The sequence below is a fragment of the Dermacentor andersoni genome, chromosome 5 (assembly GCF_023375885.2).
Source record: "Dermacentor andersoni chromosome 5, qqDerAnde1_hic_scaffold, whole genome shotgun sequence".
Classification (NCBI taxonomy): Eukaryota; Metazoa; Arthropoda; class Arachnida; order Ixodida; family Ixodidae; genus Dermacentor; species Dermacentor andersoni.
In genome coordinates, this window is record NC_092818.1 from 25,499,463 (window position 1) to 25,518,773 (window position 19,311).

The 19,311-nt window shown below is 43.9% G+C and overlaps 1 protein-coding gene across 4 annotated transcripts in view; it reads right to left on the reverse strand.

Moving 5' to 3' along the window:
• Positions 1-19,311, reverse strand: part of LOC126529970 (FAST kinase domain-containing protein 1, mitochondrial-like) — a 48,272-nt gene that overhangs the window by 10,644 nt on the left and 18,317 nt on the right. For 3 of the 4 annotated variants that reach the window (XM_055070164.2, XM_055070163.1, XM_050177434.2), the window contains 3 exons: positions 14,531-14,668; positions 4,029-4,142; positions 712-829 (listed from right to left, as the gene is read on the reverse strand). In XM_055070164.2, coding sequence (XP_054926139.1) covers positions 712-829; positions 4,029-4,142; positions 14,531-14,668 — 370 coding nt within the window. The remainder of the gene's footprint in view (positions 1-711; positions 830-4,028; positions 4,143-14,530; positions 14,669-19,311) is intronic. The other variant, XM_055070162.1, reaches the window with a different exon arrangement.

Consider the following 19,311-nt stretch of genomic DNA (forward strand, 5'->3'; position numbering starts at 1 on the left):
ACCAATTTATGGCAATTTTTGTAAAATATTTAGCTCATCAATCAAAATTCAGCTTCTCACAAACAAGAATGCAAGTTTCTCTCTCCAATGCAACAAATTTCAATAAGATCAGTATAGGGGTTATCTCAGAAAAGCATTTCTGCATATTACATGTATAATATTTTAATAGATAGCATTGGAATGGGGCCTAAGCTAAAGCTTCCTCTTAAGAACTGAAAATGATTGTAACAAACTGACAGCGAGCAACATAAACTGCCACAAGCGCCTCTCAGAAGAGAATAACAATTCTAAATATAATGTGCTGAAGTGTTCCAGGCCTACTGTCTCAAAATTACCTGATGTGTTTTATTTAAAACAAGTGGTAGATGCTTCTGATCCGGTTGTCAGTGTTAGGTGCATCAGCGCTTGCACAGACTCTGAACATTTCCTCAGGCTGCGCTTGCTTGTGGCAGCCGCAGCAATCGCAGGAACAGAGCCAACCAGAGTATCGTGACATCATGACACACACATGCACCAGCTTGGTGCTGAAACCATGAACTGGTTCATGAAACAAGTAATACTGTAATAAATTATTTACAGTGCTGTGACACTAGGCAGTATTTCTTCTATGGTTTAGAAAGCTTAGGTGTTCATTTAATGCAAAAACATAAAAGACAAGTCGCAAATGTTATGCCAGTACATATGTAAAAAACTCTGTTTAGCCCTACGTACCTTTTGTGAGCTCTACGTGAGACTGCTGGAGCTTGGCTGTGCGGCACCTTGCGGTGTTTTCCACTGCTGTTGTTGAGTGGGACAGGTGCCTTTGAAGCGTCCAACTCACAAAAGAGCGCTAGAAAAGACACATGATCAACTTGGCAAGATCCATGACCTTATCCCAAACACTGCCCAACACTTATACAACACATACATTTGGGTCTTGGACCAAAGATGCGTTAAAATCTTTATTTTATGTTATAGTGCTAATAATTGGTAGATAAATGTAACTTTATCAGCTTCCTTCAGGTGCAAGGTCTGCTTTTGTTTATCTCTGGTTCAATTTTGACCACCTGGGGTTATTAGTGCTTCAGTGTAGCATTGTCACCCTACCGTCACCATTACTGGCTGCCATGACTGCGCATTCACATGACTTACCGTGCTTTAGGTACTTGCTGCTACTGTGTGACAAGTTTTACAGGGACGGTGTACATGAAACTGAGCATCATGAAGAAAAAACGCCAGCAAAGAAAATACAAATCATAGACAAATAGAAACACTTTCGCAAATCAGTGGTGTCTCTTCTTTGGCCTAACAGCTGATCTTTATACTATAAAGAAGGACAAAATATAGCTAATACTATCTTCAGGATTCCATGAGGTTAGGTCAAGGCTGATTTCACCATTTAATTTTTGCTGTCATGACGGTGAGCAAGTAGGAAGTGCATATTATGACCAATGCAGGCAGCCAGGAGCTGCCTTGTTTTTATGCATTCACAGAAACCGGCCTGGTAAAGTGTATTGACAAAAGTGGGAAATACATGCCAAAAGCCTGGTAAACTCCATGCTCGCACAGTCGTGGCAGGCAGTACTGACGATGGTAATGGGAGGATGATAATGCTACAATAGGGACAATTAAAATTGCACCAAGCACAGAGCATGAGCAGTTTTGCATTCTCCCTAGCCGGCTATGAGTCGAACCTGTGACGTCATGCCAGAGTGTCATAGCCAGTGGTGTGTTAGAGATTTGCTACAATAAGGACAGAGAGATGGCACCACCATCCTGTGTGAAGTTACCAGCTGGCCGAGTGGCCGGGGTATTCTTCTGAATACCCCGCTTCCTCTATCACTATGACCCTCCTCCTCCTCTACACTTCAAGCAGACAAAATATCAAGTTGTGTCTGGCCCTCCATCGCCTCGCCCGTTTACACACTCTTACGTGTACCTTCATCTTGAGGACCAAGTGCCAACAAACGATGGAAGACTGAAAAAAAGACAAACACGAGAGCCGATGCTGGTCTTTTCTTCGGTCATCCTTCATCTGGTGGCACTTGGTCCTCAAGAGGAATGTATGCCAACTTGCCCAGGTTTCAGTTCTTTTGCAGTATCCTTAATTGTACCCCACTGTTTAATAAACCCAGTTCACTCCCATGTAACAAAAGTCTAGTGTACAATCTCTCACTAAACGAGACATAACAGAACAAGCATAACTTGACAATTTGGAATGAAAGCTGAGGCAAGTTGGTAACAGTTCGTTTCGATGGTGTTCACAGCATGCACACATCGAAGGAAGGGACAGGTAGAGAGGAAAGGACGCTCCTTCACTCTCTGCTGGACCCATTTTTTCTTTGATATGTTTGCACTGTGAATGTCATCAATAATCTTTTTAACGTCTGTTACAGATAATGTCAGGGGCCTCCCCTTGTAGGATACAGAGCAATGTCTTCGACAAATCTTTGGACATGCCAGCCAGTTGAGTTCAGTTCATGCCTCTTAGTCAATGCACCGGGCAGTCGTGGCATCCCTGCATTGCAGTGCGTTTCGTTCATTGTACGTAAATTGATGCAACAATCATTGTATGAGATGGACATTCCAGAGGTTTCTAGCAAAATTTATTGTGTGGCAAATTCACGGGGGCCCACTCGGCACGTGTATAACAATGACGGTCATGCACCTCGTTCATTGTGAACAATGCACCCGTGTAGGGTGCTAGGACATCAAAAAACATTTTCTTTTGCTTTTTCACTGACAAGTGTGCATTTCGTCTTCAACCAATTTTGGTAGTACATTACTACTAATTTATTGCCAATTTAGACAAAGTTAAGTTTCGTCGCTGTTGGTACTTAATGTTGACCTACAATCTATGCCACTGGTTGCGGTGTTGTCCATCACTTCTTAAGTTATGTTTCCGAGCTTCATAGCTTCTTCTTAAGCTGCACTCCTTATCCGACACCCTCGACTGCTTCCTTCAGTCACGGCACACATGCTTACTTGTGCACGTGACTTGTTATTGCCACTTCCTGCGCAGCATTGGCAAGGAAAGAGCATGGACATTGAGTTGTGGGTAAACTGAACCTTCTGCTTACACAATGTGACTCCAGCACACTTTAGCATGCACACTTCTGCTACATATGATACCTATTTCTTTTTAAATGCACTGGCATGTTTGACAGGTTGTTTGACATGTCGCACTCTGTCATGAATGGTGAAGGAAATCTCTTTGCATCCCTGTAATGGCTTCAGCCAATTCTTCACCTTTTGCCAGTGCTTAAAGTCGGCAATTCAGTTCTTTTCATGTAGAAAATAAGACATGATTGCCCGTACATCAAATTATATTTCTTTATTTTGAAATTGTGGGGACTCACTAGAAAATGCAAGAGGAGACTGCTTTACCATCTTTATTGGTTTCGGGTTATTGATTCATTGATCAATATCACTTCCTTTCAAAGAAATCTACTGCACCTCACTATAATATTATGAAACACTGACACACTTATTAACAGTCCATTGCAATTCATGACTGAAGGGACCATCAAAATGAATGACATAGTTCCAAAATATCTCTTTCTTTTTTAGGGGTGGGGTGGGGGAGAGGTCTTATGTGCTAAAACCACGATCTGTTGATTATGAAGCATTCCGTAACGGGAGGATTCAGATCAATTTTGAACACCAAGGGGGTCATTAACGTGCACCTAAATCTAAGTACATGAGGGTTTTTGCATTTCACCCCCATCAGAATGTGGCCAGGATCGAACCCGCGACCTCAAGAGTTCAGGAACAAAATGCCATAGCCACTAGACTACCGTGGAGGGTAATAAGTGTCTCTCGTGGCGTCTATAAGCTTTCCAGGAAACCAGACACTACATGTCAAATTGCAGTGTGGTGGGTGTCACCGACCTGTGTGCACGTGTATGGGTATTGTTGACTTTACATCACAACTGACCACTCAGTGAGTGATGAGAAAGGCTGCATTTCGGTGAAAGACATCGGAAGGCAGAACAATTTGCCATGGAGTAAAAATTAAAACGAGAAAAGATGAACAAGCAAGAACTCACGAAGATGGTAGCTGTAAGGCACAAACACGTGGGACTGCACAAACTGGCTTCCACCTAGGACATGCGTCAGGTTGTCCTGAACCTCCCCTTGCAGGGTAGTGAATTGTCTTCGAGCTGCAATTGAAGTAACACAGACAGCATTGCTTCAAACGCAGCTCATTCCATCTTGATGGGGTATACTCCAATACATGACATTTCCAACCTTCCCACCCCGCCTTTCTTTTTTTTTTTTTGTGGTCAATGAAGGCGCAAGCGCTCTACATCCTAGACAATATACTCGTGAGTGTCAGAGCGTGGTAAATATTTTACCATAACACTTGTTTCTATGTGTGTTCTCTAATTCCGGCCAGCATTTATGACAATCTACATAGTAGACAGGCAAGAAGAGAGCTCTGAGCTGAAGTAATGAAATGCATCTGAAATCGCCTGAAAGACGTCTATTCGATGTGATGCCACCACAAGGTGAAACAAAAATATCTGTAATTTAACTCTTTGCTTGTGTGAACCTATGAAAAACGCATCGCGTACATTAGGTGCATAGGAAACATGACTACATTTCCTTGTGCACCAAGGACCTTCCAGTTCAGTTTTCAATTCTTCTGCTCAGCCCCGCCACTTTGTATGGGCAGCAAAGTGATCAGAATCATTTTTTTACTTCAATGCTGTCTTCTTCGATGGCTTCGTCATAATTGGAATGAGACTTAAGATGGCCACTGTTTGCTTAGCCATCTACTATGCAGTCCATGGCAAATATTGGAACACCGCCTATGAACAAGTTTCGGCTTGTGTACTCAGGAGGTGGCTGCATCGCGATATCATGATATCCTGGCTTGCTCAATTCCTGCAAATGCTACAGCTGCTACATGTAAATGCAGCCAAAATAAATGCATGCAGCACGTTTGTTATCGATTTTATTTATGAGCAACATAATCGTAGCTAGCCTATTTGCCACACGTCAGCAGATTTTACTGTGCCGTGAAGTCTCAGTAATCTCGATCACACCAGGTCCAGCATTTCAAAACCAATTTTAGTACACGCAAGTGCAGCCAGAAGAAATGCATGAAGCACTCTTACAATTCATTTCTTTTATGAGGAACTTCATTGTAGCTAGCCAATGTCTGCTAAACAATGTCAGCAGACATTGCTGTGTCATGACGTTACAGTAACCTTGAACACGCCAGGCCCAGCATTTAGAAACCAACTTGAGTATTAAATTAAAATATTCTCTGAAGGTTTCCCAACCACCATACTTGCTAAGTGCCATCTTTTTATGTGTGCATGTAACTTCATTTTCAAAAGAACGGTCGGGTACCGTTAATTCGACCCTTGCCGGAGCATAAGTTTTGGTCGAATGAACAAGCAGTGGCAAAACAAATAGACTAAAATCTTTCTTTTCTTGCTTCGAGTAGTCTGTGGTCACCGACGGACAACTTCAATACAGCATTACAATAACCACAAACGTTGGCGCTGGTCAGTGGCTTACAGACCTCAACACTGTCATCAGTGCTGACAAAAATCATCAACAGAGACATCGCCCAGGCCACAGCACAAGTCCACATCATCACTGCAAGACATGTTGCAGCAGTCAATGTCATCCCGTAGGGAACCAGTAGCACAATCTGCTGAATTTCCCATGTTTTCAAACATTTTGTATCTGCTGTGAATACGAGGGGGCAGCTGTGGGGGTTGAATTACCTAAAATAACATGTTTTCGCTATTGAACTAAACAAGTTCTCCTTTCATAGCAATGTACAGTTTCTTGCCAAGACATTTCTGTGTATTCGATTTGAGCAAAAAGTCAAGTTAATCGAGATTGAATTAACAGGAGTCAACTGTATGTATCTGTACCCTTTTAAACCTATAAGTGCCATGGACAAGTCTTACTCACTTATAATTTCTTTAATGCAATTAGAATTCTTTGCCTACCTCACCTGTTGTAAGTCCATTCATCTGTCCATCTATCTACCATATTTTCGAGATTCTAAGCACCCCCCACTATTTTTGCAAAAAAAGTTTGGAGAAAAGTTTGCATGCGAATCTAAGCACCTCTTTTTTTGCCAGAAAGAGCGTGTAGACAAGGCTGTCATGTGCGCTTGCTCACTGTCGTCGAGCTGGAGCTGTCGGAATCCTAATGTGGCATTTCGGGTACCCCTTGAGTTTTTAAATAAAGCAAAGTTAACTAATTCCAGAGTGATGGGATGGTGCCTTGCGCTTCAAGAATATAGCTTCCATGTAGAATACATCAAGGGAAGAGAAAATGTTGGAGCAGGTTTTATGAGTAGAACTTCATAGTACATGGCGTGACAAGTGTTATAACAGTTTACTCTAGAAGTGTTGTGGCTTTCGAGTATTGGACAATTACTTTTTTGTGTGGAATAGTCAACTCGATGATGTGTACGGTGCAGTGAATAAGTGAAGTGAAGTGATGTGTGGGAAAGGTACTCAGTGGTGCAAATGACAAAAATGGTGGAAGGCATCAAGTGTGAACGTTGGACTGACATATGAAGACGATGGAAACATCCAATACAAGAAAAAAGAAGCAGTTTTTCAAATGTAAAAACTATTGAAGGTGGGCATAATATGTCATGAGCCAATAAAGGAAGAAAGAAAGAAGAAGAAAAAGCAGAAGATAAGAAGAAAACAAGACACAAGGTGTCGGTAGCAGAAATAAAGAAAAAAGGAGATAGAAAATAAGAGCGTACAAATAAAAAGAATACAATATGAAAGGAGAAGTGCAAAAGTGCACAAGCAGCTACGTTGCCAATGGGAGAAGGGACACGTAGCTGAAGAGAGCGGCCCAGCTACGCTATGGAACGGAGGCGAGGAGAAGGGGCTGGAGGTCAAACAGGACGGGTGGATCGTGGAGACGGCGGCCACCCAGTGGAAGCAGTTCTTCAGCTGCCGCGGCCACGACCCGCGAGCTGAGGGGACCTCCTACCGGAAGCCGCAGCTACAGGCTGACGGCGCCGCTTCCCGGATTCTCTGCGGCTACGATCTGCAGCTTGCGGAGTTGACCGGGCGATCCAGGCACCTTGGTCACTCCACCCTCCTGACCCCCGGAGCAGGCCAACCGTGGACCAAATGTCGGACACAGCGACGTCGAGTCTACGACGCATCAGCAAGCCCAACGATGTGTCGTCGGACGCAGCAACGATGAGTTTATGTAAATATTTTCAACTTCATAATACGTCGTGTGCAAGGACTTAAGACAATATTTTCAATTAACTGGCTTTGTATATAGTTTGTCGTATGTTAGGGTTTTGCCATTGGGTTGGCAACGCATGCTTTCTAGATACAGTAAACTCTCAGTTGTACGAACGTCGGTTTATCGAATATTTCAGTAACCAATTTCTGCAATCACTAAAATTGTTGCTAAGTGCATCGTGCGCTTTTCTGAAGTGCAAGCAGATCATCATACTGGAATATGGGTGAGCGCCTACAGCAGTGTTCCTCAAACGTTTCCAGTACACAACTTCTTTCAGTAATACCAAGCCTACCATGACCCTCCCATCTTTAAAAGCCTTCTGAAAATTTACTTTTCTCAAAGATACACATACATGTATATTTTGATTTTTAAAAGCCATTAACCAAAGCAGAGAGAGCTACCAAAAATACTCGTTAATATTTTTTAACAAGGGTTGATTTAAAAATCATGTATTTTAATAAGAAGAATGTATTTGGCTTCTTGATGCAACCATGTCTGCTGAAGCCCAATTCTACAGTTTTGGCGAGACAAAACTGGCTGCTGTAGGGAGACCATGTCCACTGAAGTTTTCTGTCTGGCGGCCGTTTAGACTGCCATTTGCATGCCGTTTCGCAGTTCATCTTGTGGATAACACTTATATTATACTCTACATGATAAGCATTATTTCACGAGTTATGTCAACACGTTAGTATCTTCCATAAATAACGCGCCACCGTGTATGACCTGCAATAACAACCTCTCAGGAAAAAATGATGTCCCCGCATAGAACTCATATGCTGGGACTTCACTCAGTGGCTCTTTCTCCCCCCTCCCCACCCCTCATTGGTGATGCTGATCAAGCTGGATTCGTACGACACACGTGATAGCAGACGAATCAGGAACATGACACAGGATGTGAATCGGATCACTTTGCAGCAAGCATTCACACGGCGGAGGATGACAGCGCAGACAGAGCAGCCCTTGCATGGGCTGCGACGATGAAGCGAATGCAACCGAGTCGAAAATACCAACGGTTATTTGGCCCTCCACTGTATTGCAAAGCACTGCGGGAACGGGTGACGTATGATCATGTGATACGCAATCTGCAAGCTCAAATCGTGACTTGTTCGGTTGTGTGAATACAGCATCTTCAGCTTCTGCTGCACTGGCCGTAATACTGGCCGTAAGTACATACAACTACAGCTACCATGCAGTTGGTACAATTTTTCTAGGGCTCTGGGGTATCTTTAAAATCTTGGTCCAAGTTAGCTGGGGCACCCTGTATATATATATATATATAGATATATATATATATATACAGGGCAGGGTGCCCCAGTTGACCGGGCGATTTTGTATGTAACTGGAGTCATGTATATATATATATATGTATATATATATATATATATACATATATATATTGTCTCGGTACATAGGCCCATATCAAGTGCTGAGTGCCATGACTCCAGTTATACACAAAATCGCCCCAGTAGGCACCAGTGCCTCATCTGTTCTGAATTTCACTGATGCTATGCATGTTGCACGCCTCAAACCATACTACTCTCCTGTTATCACCGATATTTAGACGTATCGGGACGGTGCTTCTGCCGCCGGGGATAATGATACATGCATACATATTGCGTGTTTCTTGTGGACGATGCACGCGAGTGCTCCGACGAAGACGACGAATGCTCTCTGGCTCTCGAGCTGTCGGCTGAACTGGAAAGAGCTGCAGTTATCCTTTGTAAATATACTCTGTAAATTGTCTCCAGTTCGTAATCCTTCGTCTTGGTAACAATATGTGTGTCTGTGTGTGCGTGTTTGACGCTAGCAGGTGGTTGCGAACAGAGACAAATATGGTCGCCTGAACACTGCCTTTATTCTTCGTCTACCTCTCCCTTCAGACAGCACCTCCGTTCTGTCCTCCGTTACACATTCCCCTTCCTCCCAAAAGAGTGTGTGCAGCAAGCAACACAAGAGGGAGCAATGAGAGACTAAAAATTAACCAAATATCCAAAGGTGCAGTTGATCCAATGTCCCGATTTAACTCTGTATACTAATTAAAGTTCAGAATAAGCTATTGCAGTCCTGTGACAACCAGCGCAACTCTGGAGGATGGGCCTGACTGTTGCGATTCGGACGACGTCTACATGCGATGCAAATTGTGAGCACCGATTGTCATACACATCCAGCTCTTGACACAACTGAGTACAGTTAGAGCGCTTTGAAGTAGCAGGAGCGATGGTTGCGCTCGAAGCTAGTGCAGATGAAAAGATGCATTTTGCGAGTTTTCTTTAAGATATTCCGCTCACATGAGATGCATCGTTGGCACGTGAATCGTCTAATTTCTGATGGTTGGCTAGCGAGTTCACGTGTTCCTTGTCGCATCTGTGTTTTTGGCGATGCTGCGTCGTCACCTGCGCTGAAGTTGCCATCATGGTAAGTGAGGCTGCTGATGGAGTTTATGTTGATCTTTCTGATGTTGCTGCGAGAGCTGCTGAGGTAGCTTTTCCATCAGAATATGTGTCTGACTTGTTTCGCAATTAGACGTGGTGATCTGTGGGTAGCTGGTACACTGCATGCTTTTGGGAGGCCTGTTTGGTAGGAAAAGTACTGTCTGAGTCTTCCGAGTCTGCTACAGCAACATGACGAATGGGTGCTACTGTCAGTTGACAGGGTGCGACGCTTAAGACTTGTGACGTTTCCGCAATGGTAGTAGTTCTTAAGGGTGTTGTACACGGAAGAAAGCTTGTGTGTTGCGAAGCAGTTTGGTCTCCAAATGGACATGGCTCATCCGTAGCCACTGAACGTGCATTGCCTTCCTTGTGAAAAGAGCGCATGCTGTTTGTGGTTTGCTTCTGTTGTCTTCGCGGGAAGGCAGTCTGCATCATGTCAGTGCTGGAAGTAATAGCTGCATTCTTTCATTGACTGGTGTGAATGGTACCGTTATCTGAGTTGATGCGGCTTGGAATCCTGGATTTTCAATCACTAGACAATGCTGTAGCGAATGTAGCTTCATCACGTGCTTCCAGTGATGGCACTGTCTTAGCAAAATTTAAGTTTTCATGCGAGTGCAAATTAATGAGTGTCATAGAAGAATCGCGGGACTTGAAACTAGGTGGCGGCCCACATGTATAAGAAGTACTGAATGCATTCTATGCTTCAATGACGACAGCTGTCTGACGGCATGGTGAAGACGCGCATAATGGCAATTTCTGCATGGTGAAGGAACCTGATAGAAGGTTTGCGCTCAATGAAGAGCTGGATATCGCTCAGCAAACAGAGGCTTTACTTTGTCCACTGTGTGCGGTGGAATCATGTTAGGTGTGTGCTTCTGCTTCGTCTTTTCGGAAGTATGGGGAAGTTGTCGACGATCTAGTCATATGTGGCTTTGGTCAGTAGTGATGATGATCGCTACGTGGAGACTGTGGGTGACTGCGGCGATCCAGTTGCAGTGTCTCCAGTTGTTGGATAATGAGGGAGTCTGCAACTTATACTTTAAATTGACTGATTATCTCTTCCTTTAGTTTCTCCCACGATTCGTTGTTTTCAAAAATGTGCGTGACATAGAAGCGAAATGCCTCACCGATGACGTATTCATTGAAGTTGGCAACCATATCCTGTTCCACCCAAGATGCAACGGATGCGTGGCGTTCGAGGAGGCGAAACCAGTCTTCCACGAGCCCATTGTCCGCTGATCCGGTGTACTTCGGTATGTCCAAGGCTTGCGGGGATGCGGTCATGATGCTTGTCGGTGTTGGTGATGGAAATGCGCGCTCTGGGTTCACGGTGTGGTGTTGAGTACTTGCATGGTGATGTGAGGCTGATGAGGTGGCTACCAGGTCTTTATCCTGTCGACTTGTGTGACGCGAGCAGGAGGTTGCAGATGAAGACAAACATGGTCACCCGAACACTGCCTTTATTCTTCGTCTACCTCTGCCTTCAGACAGCGTCCTGTCCTCCGTTACACACACACATATATATGCTTATGTTAATCCTAAAGAAATGGCATTGAAAGAGCACCAAAACTGAAAATTCATCTCTGCTCTGGCAAGCAGAATGTACATACAGTTGGACCCTCCATGACATGCAGCTTAAGAAACACTGGTCTACAGAAACATGTCACATGCACATACAATTTCTACAAGTGAGGATAAACTTTGAATCCTTGTACCAAGAGGAGAGTAAGGCCTTTTTAAAAATTTGATATGATACTAAGAAAACAATGAGCAAAGGCAACTGGCATTCTACGATCACCTTCAGCTTAAAAGAGCAAAGATGCGGCACACCTAAAAGGGATGTGGCTGTCCTGATTTTCTTAGCAGGACAGCTCAGTTAGTACGAGTTATGGTGGCCATATTTCTTTATACTTTGTGATTAAATACACAGGGCCTAAGAGAATTCTGTACACGTTCTGCCTACAAAACTGAACTATGACTGCCCGTTTTGCCTTCACAAGTCAATATGAAATTCTTGAGAGGTGCCAATATTTAAGGAAGTTTGCCTCCATCGTGACATAAGAAAAATTAGTGAATGTAATTGGTTGGCTCATTTGCACAAATTCTTTTTGAGTTAAACAAAAATGTATTTGCCATTGCAGTACCCAGGTTGGCACCAACTTAGAGCTCGCCATTTCTGGAAAGAAAAAAAAAAACTGCAGTTCGGTAACTCGCGCTTATTCAGCAAATAACTCAGCTATGACACTTGTGAGAAATTCACAGAAGTCAAGTACGCCTTGGAACTTTCTGCTTTGTTCAGTACAGCTGCATCTAGCAAAGATATTGTAAGGAATGGTAGGAGTGCTGCATCCATGAGCAAACAGAGAAGTCCTGACACCTACACCATTAATAAATCGGAGCAAGAACATTTGCATCAAGAGGCAAAGCTGTGACTGGCCCTTGATGTGCATATGCTACTTCTACTGTACTATATCATAAGAAGCCAACGAACACTGACACCAAGGACAACACAGGGGAAATTACTTGTGCTTAATAAATGAAACAAGGAATGTTGTTCTTGGTGTCAGTGTTCGTTGGCTTCTTATGATATGACAAATAAAAATTGGGCCCCTCGATAAAACCCCTTTCTTCTTGATTATTACATAACGAGTGTCTCGAATCCGGCAATATTGATGCCTTCAGGTAGCATGTGTGGGTTTATTGACCGGTTGCCTTCACCCAAAAAGATCACGTTCTCGTGACACTTGCAGCAGAAAGGATGTTCTACATCTGCCGCCAAGGTTTGTGAGTGGTGGCGCTGGCTAACACTCCCAGGGTTCTACTAGGAAACATTAATACCCAAGAAAGTGGATAGGGAACGGCACCGTGGTAGCTCAATTTGTAGAGCATCGCATTAGAAATGCAAAGATTGTGGGATCGCTCCCAACCTGTGGCAAGTTGTTTTTTCATCCACTTTCATTTCTATTAATTTATCGTTTCTTTATTTTGTTTATTAAGCTCAAGTGATTTCCTGTATGTTGTCCTTGGTGTCAGTGTTTGGTGGCTTCGTATGATATGACTAATAAAAATCGGGCCCCTCGGTTAACCCCCTTTCTTCTTGTTTTCTACTGTACTATATGCTTTTATGGCTTATGAGCGCAGAGTGTTATTAGTCTTTAACCATCGCAGAACCCACAGGCAGTAAAGCCAATTTTGCATACTGTTGCGGCTTAGGGTGGCGTTAGGGCAAGGAATCCACCAAGCCCATCGACGGCTACGTCAGGTTGTAGGAATGAAGGAAAAAGGGTTTATTGCTTAGTTACACAGCTCCAGTTACAGAAGCCCACTCCATGCCGGAGCAAGTTAAACGTCCGAGTTCACATCGGGACCCTCTGTCCTACTGCTAGAAAAGTATCTGCTTTTCCTACCGTCGTCTTCCCTAGGCGAGTCGACTAGGGAGTCTGAAGACTGTCCAGCAGCAAATCACAATTCACAATCCATTGCGATACCACGCCCATGCTTGCAACACTCTGCAGTAGCCTCCGTAGCCTGATGGTATGGAATATGCTGTAGGAAGGCAACCTGTGAATCCAAAGTCGCCGTCGTTGTTCAGTAGCATTGGATGAGGGCCCCGTTTCAACCTTAGTTCAGTCTGTCAGGTAACGGTGGGGGTGGTGGCCCTTTGTGGACTCATCAAGAGTCGGTGTCAACGCTGCGTCGACTTCTGGATAGGTGCTGTGGTGTTGAGGACGTAACAACACCTATCTGTAGCCTTTTAAAAATAAAGTGCATTTTATGAAGCGGTATTTGCACAGTAAAAGCACTTAGTCCATAGGACATAAAAATCATGTCCCAATGTCAGTGCATCCTTTCAGGAACAAATGGGGCATCTGCCAGATGTCCACTTTTGGATATCCTGCCACAGATGTCCCAAGGATATGGCACATTCACCTTTTTCAGCATGCACGTGACTACTTGTCCTCCAAGAGGCTTTGCCTTTAAGTTTCCTTATAACAAAATTGTGTTTCCTCACTTGTTTGAATTACAATTCGAAGCTGTCATGTCTGCAGCTCGCGTGTACGTTGTGCGTTGCAAATTTTCTGATGCAGTCTGCTTTTAGAAGTTCAGTTAGTTCAATGAGCCTTTGTGCATGGCAGAACGTCTAGAAGAATGAAGAGCATACTGCACTTCCACTCACACGCATGTACACGTAATGTGCGCACATGATGCACCTGTTTTTAGTGCACGGGTGCCCTGCCCATTGTATTTCTCACACAGCGTGTGATGCGAACGTAATAGACATCATTGCAAACACAGTGCAAAAGGCCCTGGCACATGTCCCTAAAATGTATGTAGCATGTCATGAGGCGTCTCTTGCTGACATGCAAGGGATGTCCGCAAGACATGGAAAGTGCGGCCCAGTGATAGTGTGAGGGATACGCACAGGACATTTTCGAACCACTTTGAGGATATCCATAGGACATGATTTTCACTGCGTGAAGCAAACAACTTGAAACGGGAGTCACTAAAATGTCGCCATACTGAGTCTTCTCACAAGAAAACCCAACGAGTTTTCCTAGCAGTATATCGGCTGGTCTACCAGGAACATTGACCCTTTTCCTCTGATGTGGCTTGCTAGAGCTTGTTGGTTTGACCTCATAACAAATTGCAGCACAGGAACACAAAGAAGGACCAGCAAAGAGACAATGGAAGAGCGCTAAGAGAGAAGTAGCGCATGTCTGTCGTCCATGTTTCCGCGTTACAATTTGTCACGATCCTCTGATGTTTTCCTTCTCAACCCGAGTGGAACTCTGTTGTTCAAAATGTGCCACATCTTACCAGCGGCAGCGTCAAACAAAGAGCTCTTCTTACCGTTTACTTACCGTTTAAGGCTCGTGTTGCGTAGAACTGGTCGTGGAACCATGGCACATTCTCTTCAGGAAAGTCCAAGCAGGCTATGCGGTTGAACATGGCCAGCAGCTCCCTCACATGGCGATCCGAGTGCTCGTTCCCAACAAATCCTGGGTCATTGAAGAGACACTGAAGTTATGTACGTATTCAGCAAGGCTGGAGATGACCTTCTTAAGTTTCAACTTATTATTGAGGACCTGGAGTGTTAAAGTTTATTGGCAGGTCTGCAGATTAAACGGACACTAAAGAAAGATAGAGTAGAACCTCGTAGTGAGAAAAAAGCCTGACAAAAACATACTAACTGGGAAAACGTACAATCCGAAGTCATTAAAGTACAGTAGAACCTCATTCACTCTCCTTCCTCTATTGATTTGTATAAATATTTACCCCTCCTATATGTAATGTCTCCATGACCTTGATAGTAACCAAATAAATAAATAAATAAATAAATATGTCTTGAAAATAATCCGCACGAAAAAAAAAAAAGAACACGTACTAACCGGAAAAACGTACGGAAAGCTGTGCGTTTCATTTTTTCGCAGTACAGTCGAACCGACTCCATCTCAAAACTAATGGAATCGAATTGATTCCCTACCATTCAACCCCTCCGGAAATTTTTTCATTTGACATTTTTAGATTTGTTAATTAACCAGAAACTTGGATTAAATTGCTCACCTTACATAGCATTATTGACCACTAGACAAACCCGACATTCCCACCACCTTTCTCTTGCCCCATACTTTGCTAAGACTAATTTATTTCAGCGTTCTTTCTTTCCTCACACAATCACTGATTGGAATTCTTTGCCGGCTTACAGTGTGGATTCTGTTGACCTTATAAGTGACCATGTTGTTTAGCTCATGTTAGTATTGTTATGAGTTATTTCCTACTGCTCGTATTGTTTGAATTTGGATGTTGCAATTTAACATTGTTATATTTCTGTACTCTACTCCAGCTTGGGCCTCACGGCCTGCAGTATGTGATAAATAAATAAATAAATAAATAAATAAATAATCTGAAGTAACTAAAAAATTTGGCAGACACAGCTATTGTTGACATCTACATAATGCGAAGCATGGCGTGGATTGTTGCGGCACAAGATGCCGATGCGCGTAGAGATGGTGGGGCTCCGGTGGCCCGAGACGCTTATTGTTAGCCTATTGTGCATTGTTTTAAGAGGGCAACGGGAAAACAAAATGAAATTGAGCTGGTGGGCGACGCCGGATGCAGTCGAAGCGAAATGTGATGGCCACATTGTGCCGCCTGCAATAGGGAACTATGGCATGCTTGGATTATCGCCTACTAAAAGCGTGCTACCAATGGAACTATGCATCATGCACTATAAAACAGATAGGTGAAGATGCTTCGCAATAGGCTTGGCGGCGACAGCTGTGAATGCGGTGTGCAACAACCCTGGAGGAGATTTGCTGGTACCGGAATAAGAAAACGTATGCGCCTTTGTTTTCACACGTGGCAGGCGGCTATATACTGTTGTCGATCATGCGCACCTCGCGCATTTTCTTGCTTACATGCTTATAATAGCAGCCTGAGAACGTATCATACGATCGCAGTTTGGTGATGTACTGAACGTCGGTGCCAAAAAATATTGTTTTCCAGGAAGTGTAAACCGGTAAAAAATGATTATAACTCAATTGGGTAATTTTTTGTGTTTTCGATTACAAATGTAGGTGCTGGGAAAATGTACATAATGGGAATGTGTCAACAAGGTTCTACTCTACTGGCAGACTCAACTGTATTTGACAACTACATAATGTGAAGCGTTGCATGAGTCGTTGCAGCACAACACACCACCATGAGCGGCGTCTCAAGTGGCCCAAGGCACACTTTCATTTTCCTATTGTGTAATGTTTTGAGACAGTGAGGGGAAAGCACGTGGGCATTGCTGGAATATGATGCTGCCAGGGTGAACATGACGCTCCCTACACACAGTGCTGCCTGCAGCAGGAGACAGCAGCACGTTTGGCTTATCGCTAAATGAAAGCGTGCAGTACGCTTCCAACAGAGCTACGACACATATGCTGGGAAACAGAAAGGTGAAGTTGCTTATGGCAGTGAGGTTTGCGGCGACAGCTGTGGATGCAGTGTGCGACAACCCTGGAGGAGATCTGCCGATACCGGAATGAGGAATTTGGTGCGCGCCGGCATTCTCACGTGAGACAAACAGGCAATCAGTACCGCAGGGAAGCTGCTGCGGCGGGCAGTTACTGTTCTAGATTGTGCATGACTCATGTCATTTTTTTGTTTACAAGGGATCTAGCAGCCAGAAACGTATCATACAATCACAGTTAGGCAATGTACTGAACGTTGGTGCCGAAAAATTGTGTTTTCCGGAATTGTTCCATAAAAGAGAAGGGTAACTGTACTGGGTCATTTTTTGTGTTCTCAATCGCAAACTTTGGCACCATGGAGTTGTCAAAATGGTATCGCACCAACGAGGGTGTGCTCTATTAGGGCAGGCTGGTTCAGGGCCCCTTTACAGAGAGTGTGGGTTGGGAATCGTTGGAAGGGTGTGTGAAAAAGGAAGATGGAGGTGCCATCTCAATTTCACAATGCATGATGCGGACAAGGTTATCGGTGGTGGGTAGCCAATTGGGTAGCCGAAGGTCCACCCAGGACAATGTAGTGGCAGTGCTTCGGAGCCACATGAATTGTAAGGCAATGCGGTGACCCTTTAGTTCTTCAATACGCTTGCACTACTTCATAGTGTCTTCAACGGTTGAGCAGTCCTTAATTACCAGCACGTTGAAAGAATCATCAGCAATGCCTTTCAGTACGTGGCTTACTTAGTCTACCTCGGTCATGTTGGTATTAAGTTGGTGGCCAAGGACGATAACGTCAAGTATGTATGACACATATGACTCCGTGGGAGTTTGAGTGCGACAGGAGAGGTGTATTTTGAAGCAGCATGCTGGCAACCAATTCGTTTGCCAGATAGGCCACGAAGCTTCTGCTTGCATAGGTCCTAGATGGTCAGCTCTGCTTTGCGAGTGTCAAACCAGACGTGCACTGTCCTGTTGATGTAGAAAGTGACATTGGCGAGCGTCATTGTTGGGTCTGACCGATTGTTCATTGCAACGTGCTCGTAATTCCCAAGCCAGCCAGCAACATCAATGGTGTCAGTGCTGCAAAAAGAGCCAGGGTCGCATGGTTGGATCAAGATCCAGTTGTGGTTAAAGCAGCATCCCCATTCGTTGACACAGCGGAACTAACTAGGACACGTCTGCTGTGAAGTTCCATCTTGCATAGTACCCAGCACCTCCACAGAAATGCCATGGGTAGAGATATAAATATTGTATAAATCTGTGTAATGGCCGCACCCATATAGGCCACACCCTGGTTCTCTGAAGTACGCATCAAAAAAAAGAAAATAATAATCCACGTACGGGCCCCCACCCCCACCTTTTCCTCAACCCACACGTTTTCAACATGTGCACATGTCTGTGAGATTTGAGGCGCCGTTGACAGATGGCATGAGAGAATGCAACAAATTATCATCATCACCCACAAATATGCAACTGAGAACAGCTGCGCCTTGTTGGCACAGAAATGGCTGTTGTTCCGGGCGGCCTCACAGGCATGCTGCAACCACCGGACATCAGCGTAACTCAGCCTTTTAAGGTTGAATTCCAAAGGCAGTACATGGAATGGATGGCAAGCCACAGCCACGAGCAGACGCCGACCAGACGTCTCAAGAGGGCATGGCTTGTGACTGTAATTGGCTGGATCATGTCCACGTGGAGCTCGGTGTCAATGGAAATCATATCCTGAGGATTTAAAAGTCACCGGAACCTCAGACAGCTTGAATGGCGCTGAAGATGACTTCTTGTGGGATGAGTGTGCACCGCAACACAGTACCAGCTCAGAATCTGAGGAATCGGCAAGTGACGATGACTGAGCGTATATGTCGTATACTGCAATAAACACTCTCTGCTCACTAATTAGTACTGAATGTTGTTTTTACTTTAAAAAAAAAACATTTTTTTCACACATCACATTTATGGACTGCACTCTGAAAATTGGCCCTCTATCTCGAAAAAAAAAAGAGTGTGGCCCTTACAAGCGTTTATACGGTATAAATGTATTTACAGGCTCTCTTCACTATGCTACAATGCAGGCAAGAAGGCGAAAAGACAATCTCTATATTTTATTTCTTGACCCCAGCGACTGTAGTCGCTTTTTTCACATTGCTCACAGTCCTGTGATGATATTGAAGGATCCTTGGCAAAGTAGCAGAATTGGTAATTGCTGAACTTTCATATTAACAGCCTTTGGATATCACCTGAGCACACTAACATCCACTAACAGCACATGCTGTTAGTGGATATGCCGCAGACACGAGGCCACGACCATTGAGATTTTAAAGGGACACTTAATTAATTACTTCTCTCCACCTTGCAGGTTTCCGCAGAACTATTACATAAAGCCATGTATTTTAACAATGTCTGCTCAGGCTGAAATGATTTTTTAGCAATAGAGACGGACCTCATTGTGTTCCGAAGGAGCCAAAGACTGAACTTAGCCAGTTTCAAGAACCTTTACAAAGTCACAATGGCCCAAATCAAAAATATTTTCTGAAACCCGTGATGCTGCACTGGGGTTCTCACGCGAACTAAAAAAAATTGAACTTTGACCTTCATTTTTGCTTTTAATATTCAATCTATTACTGCAAAACTAGCGACAACAGAGCTTTCAAAACAACACTTGATCAGTTTAAAATGACTTAGTGCTTTTA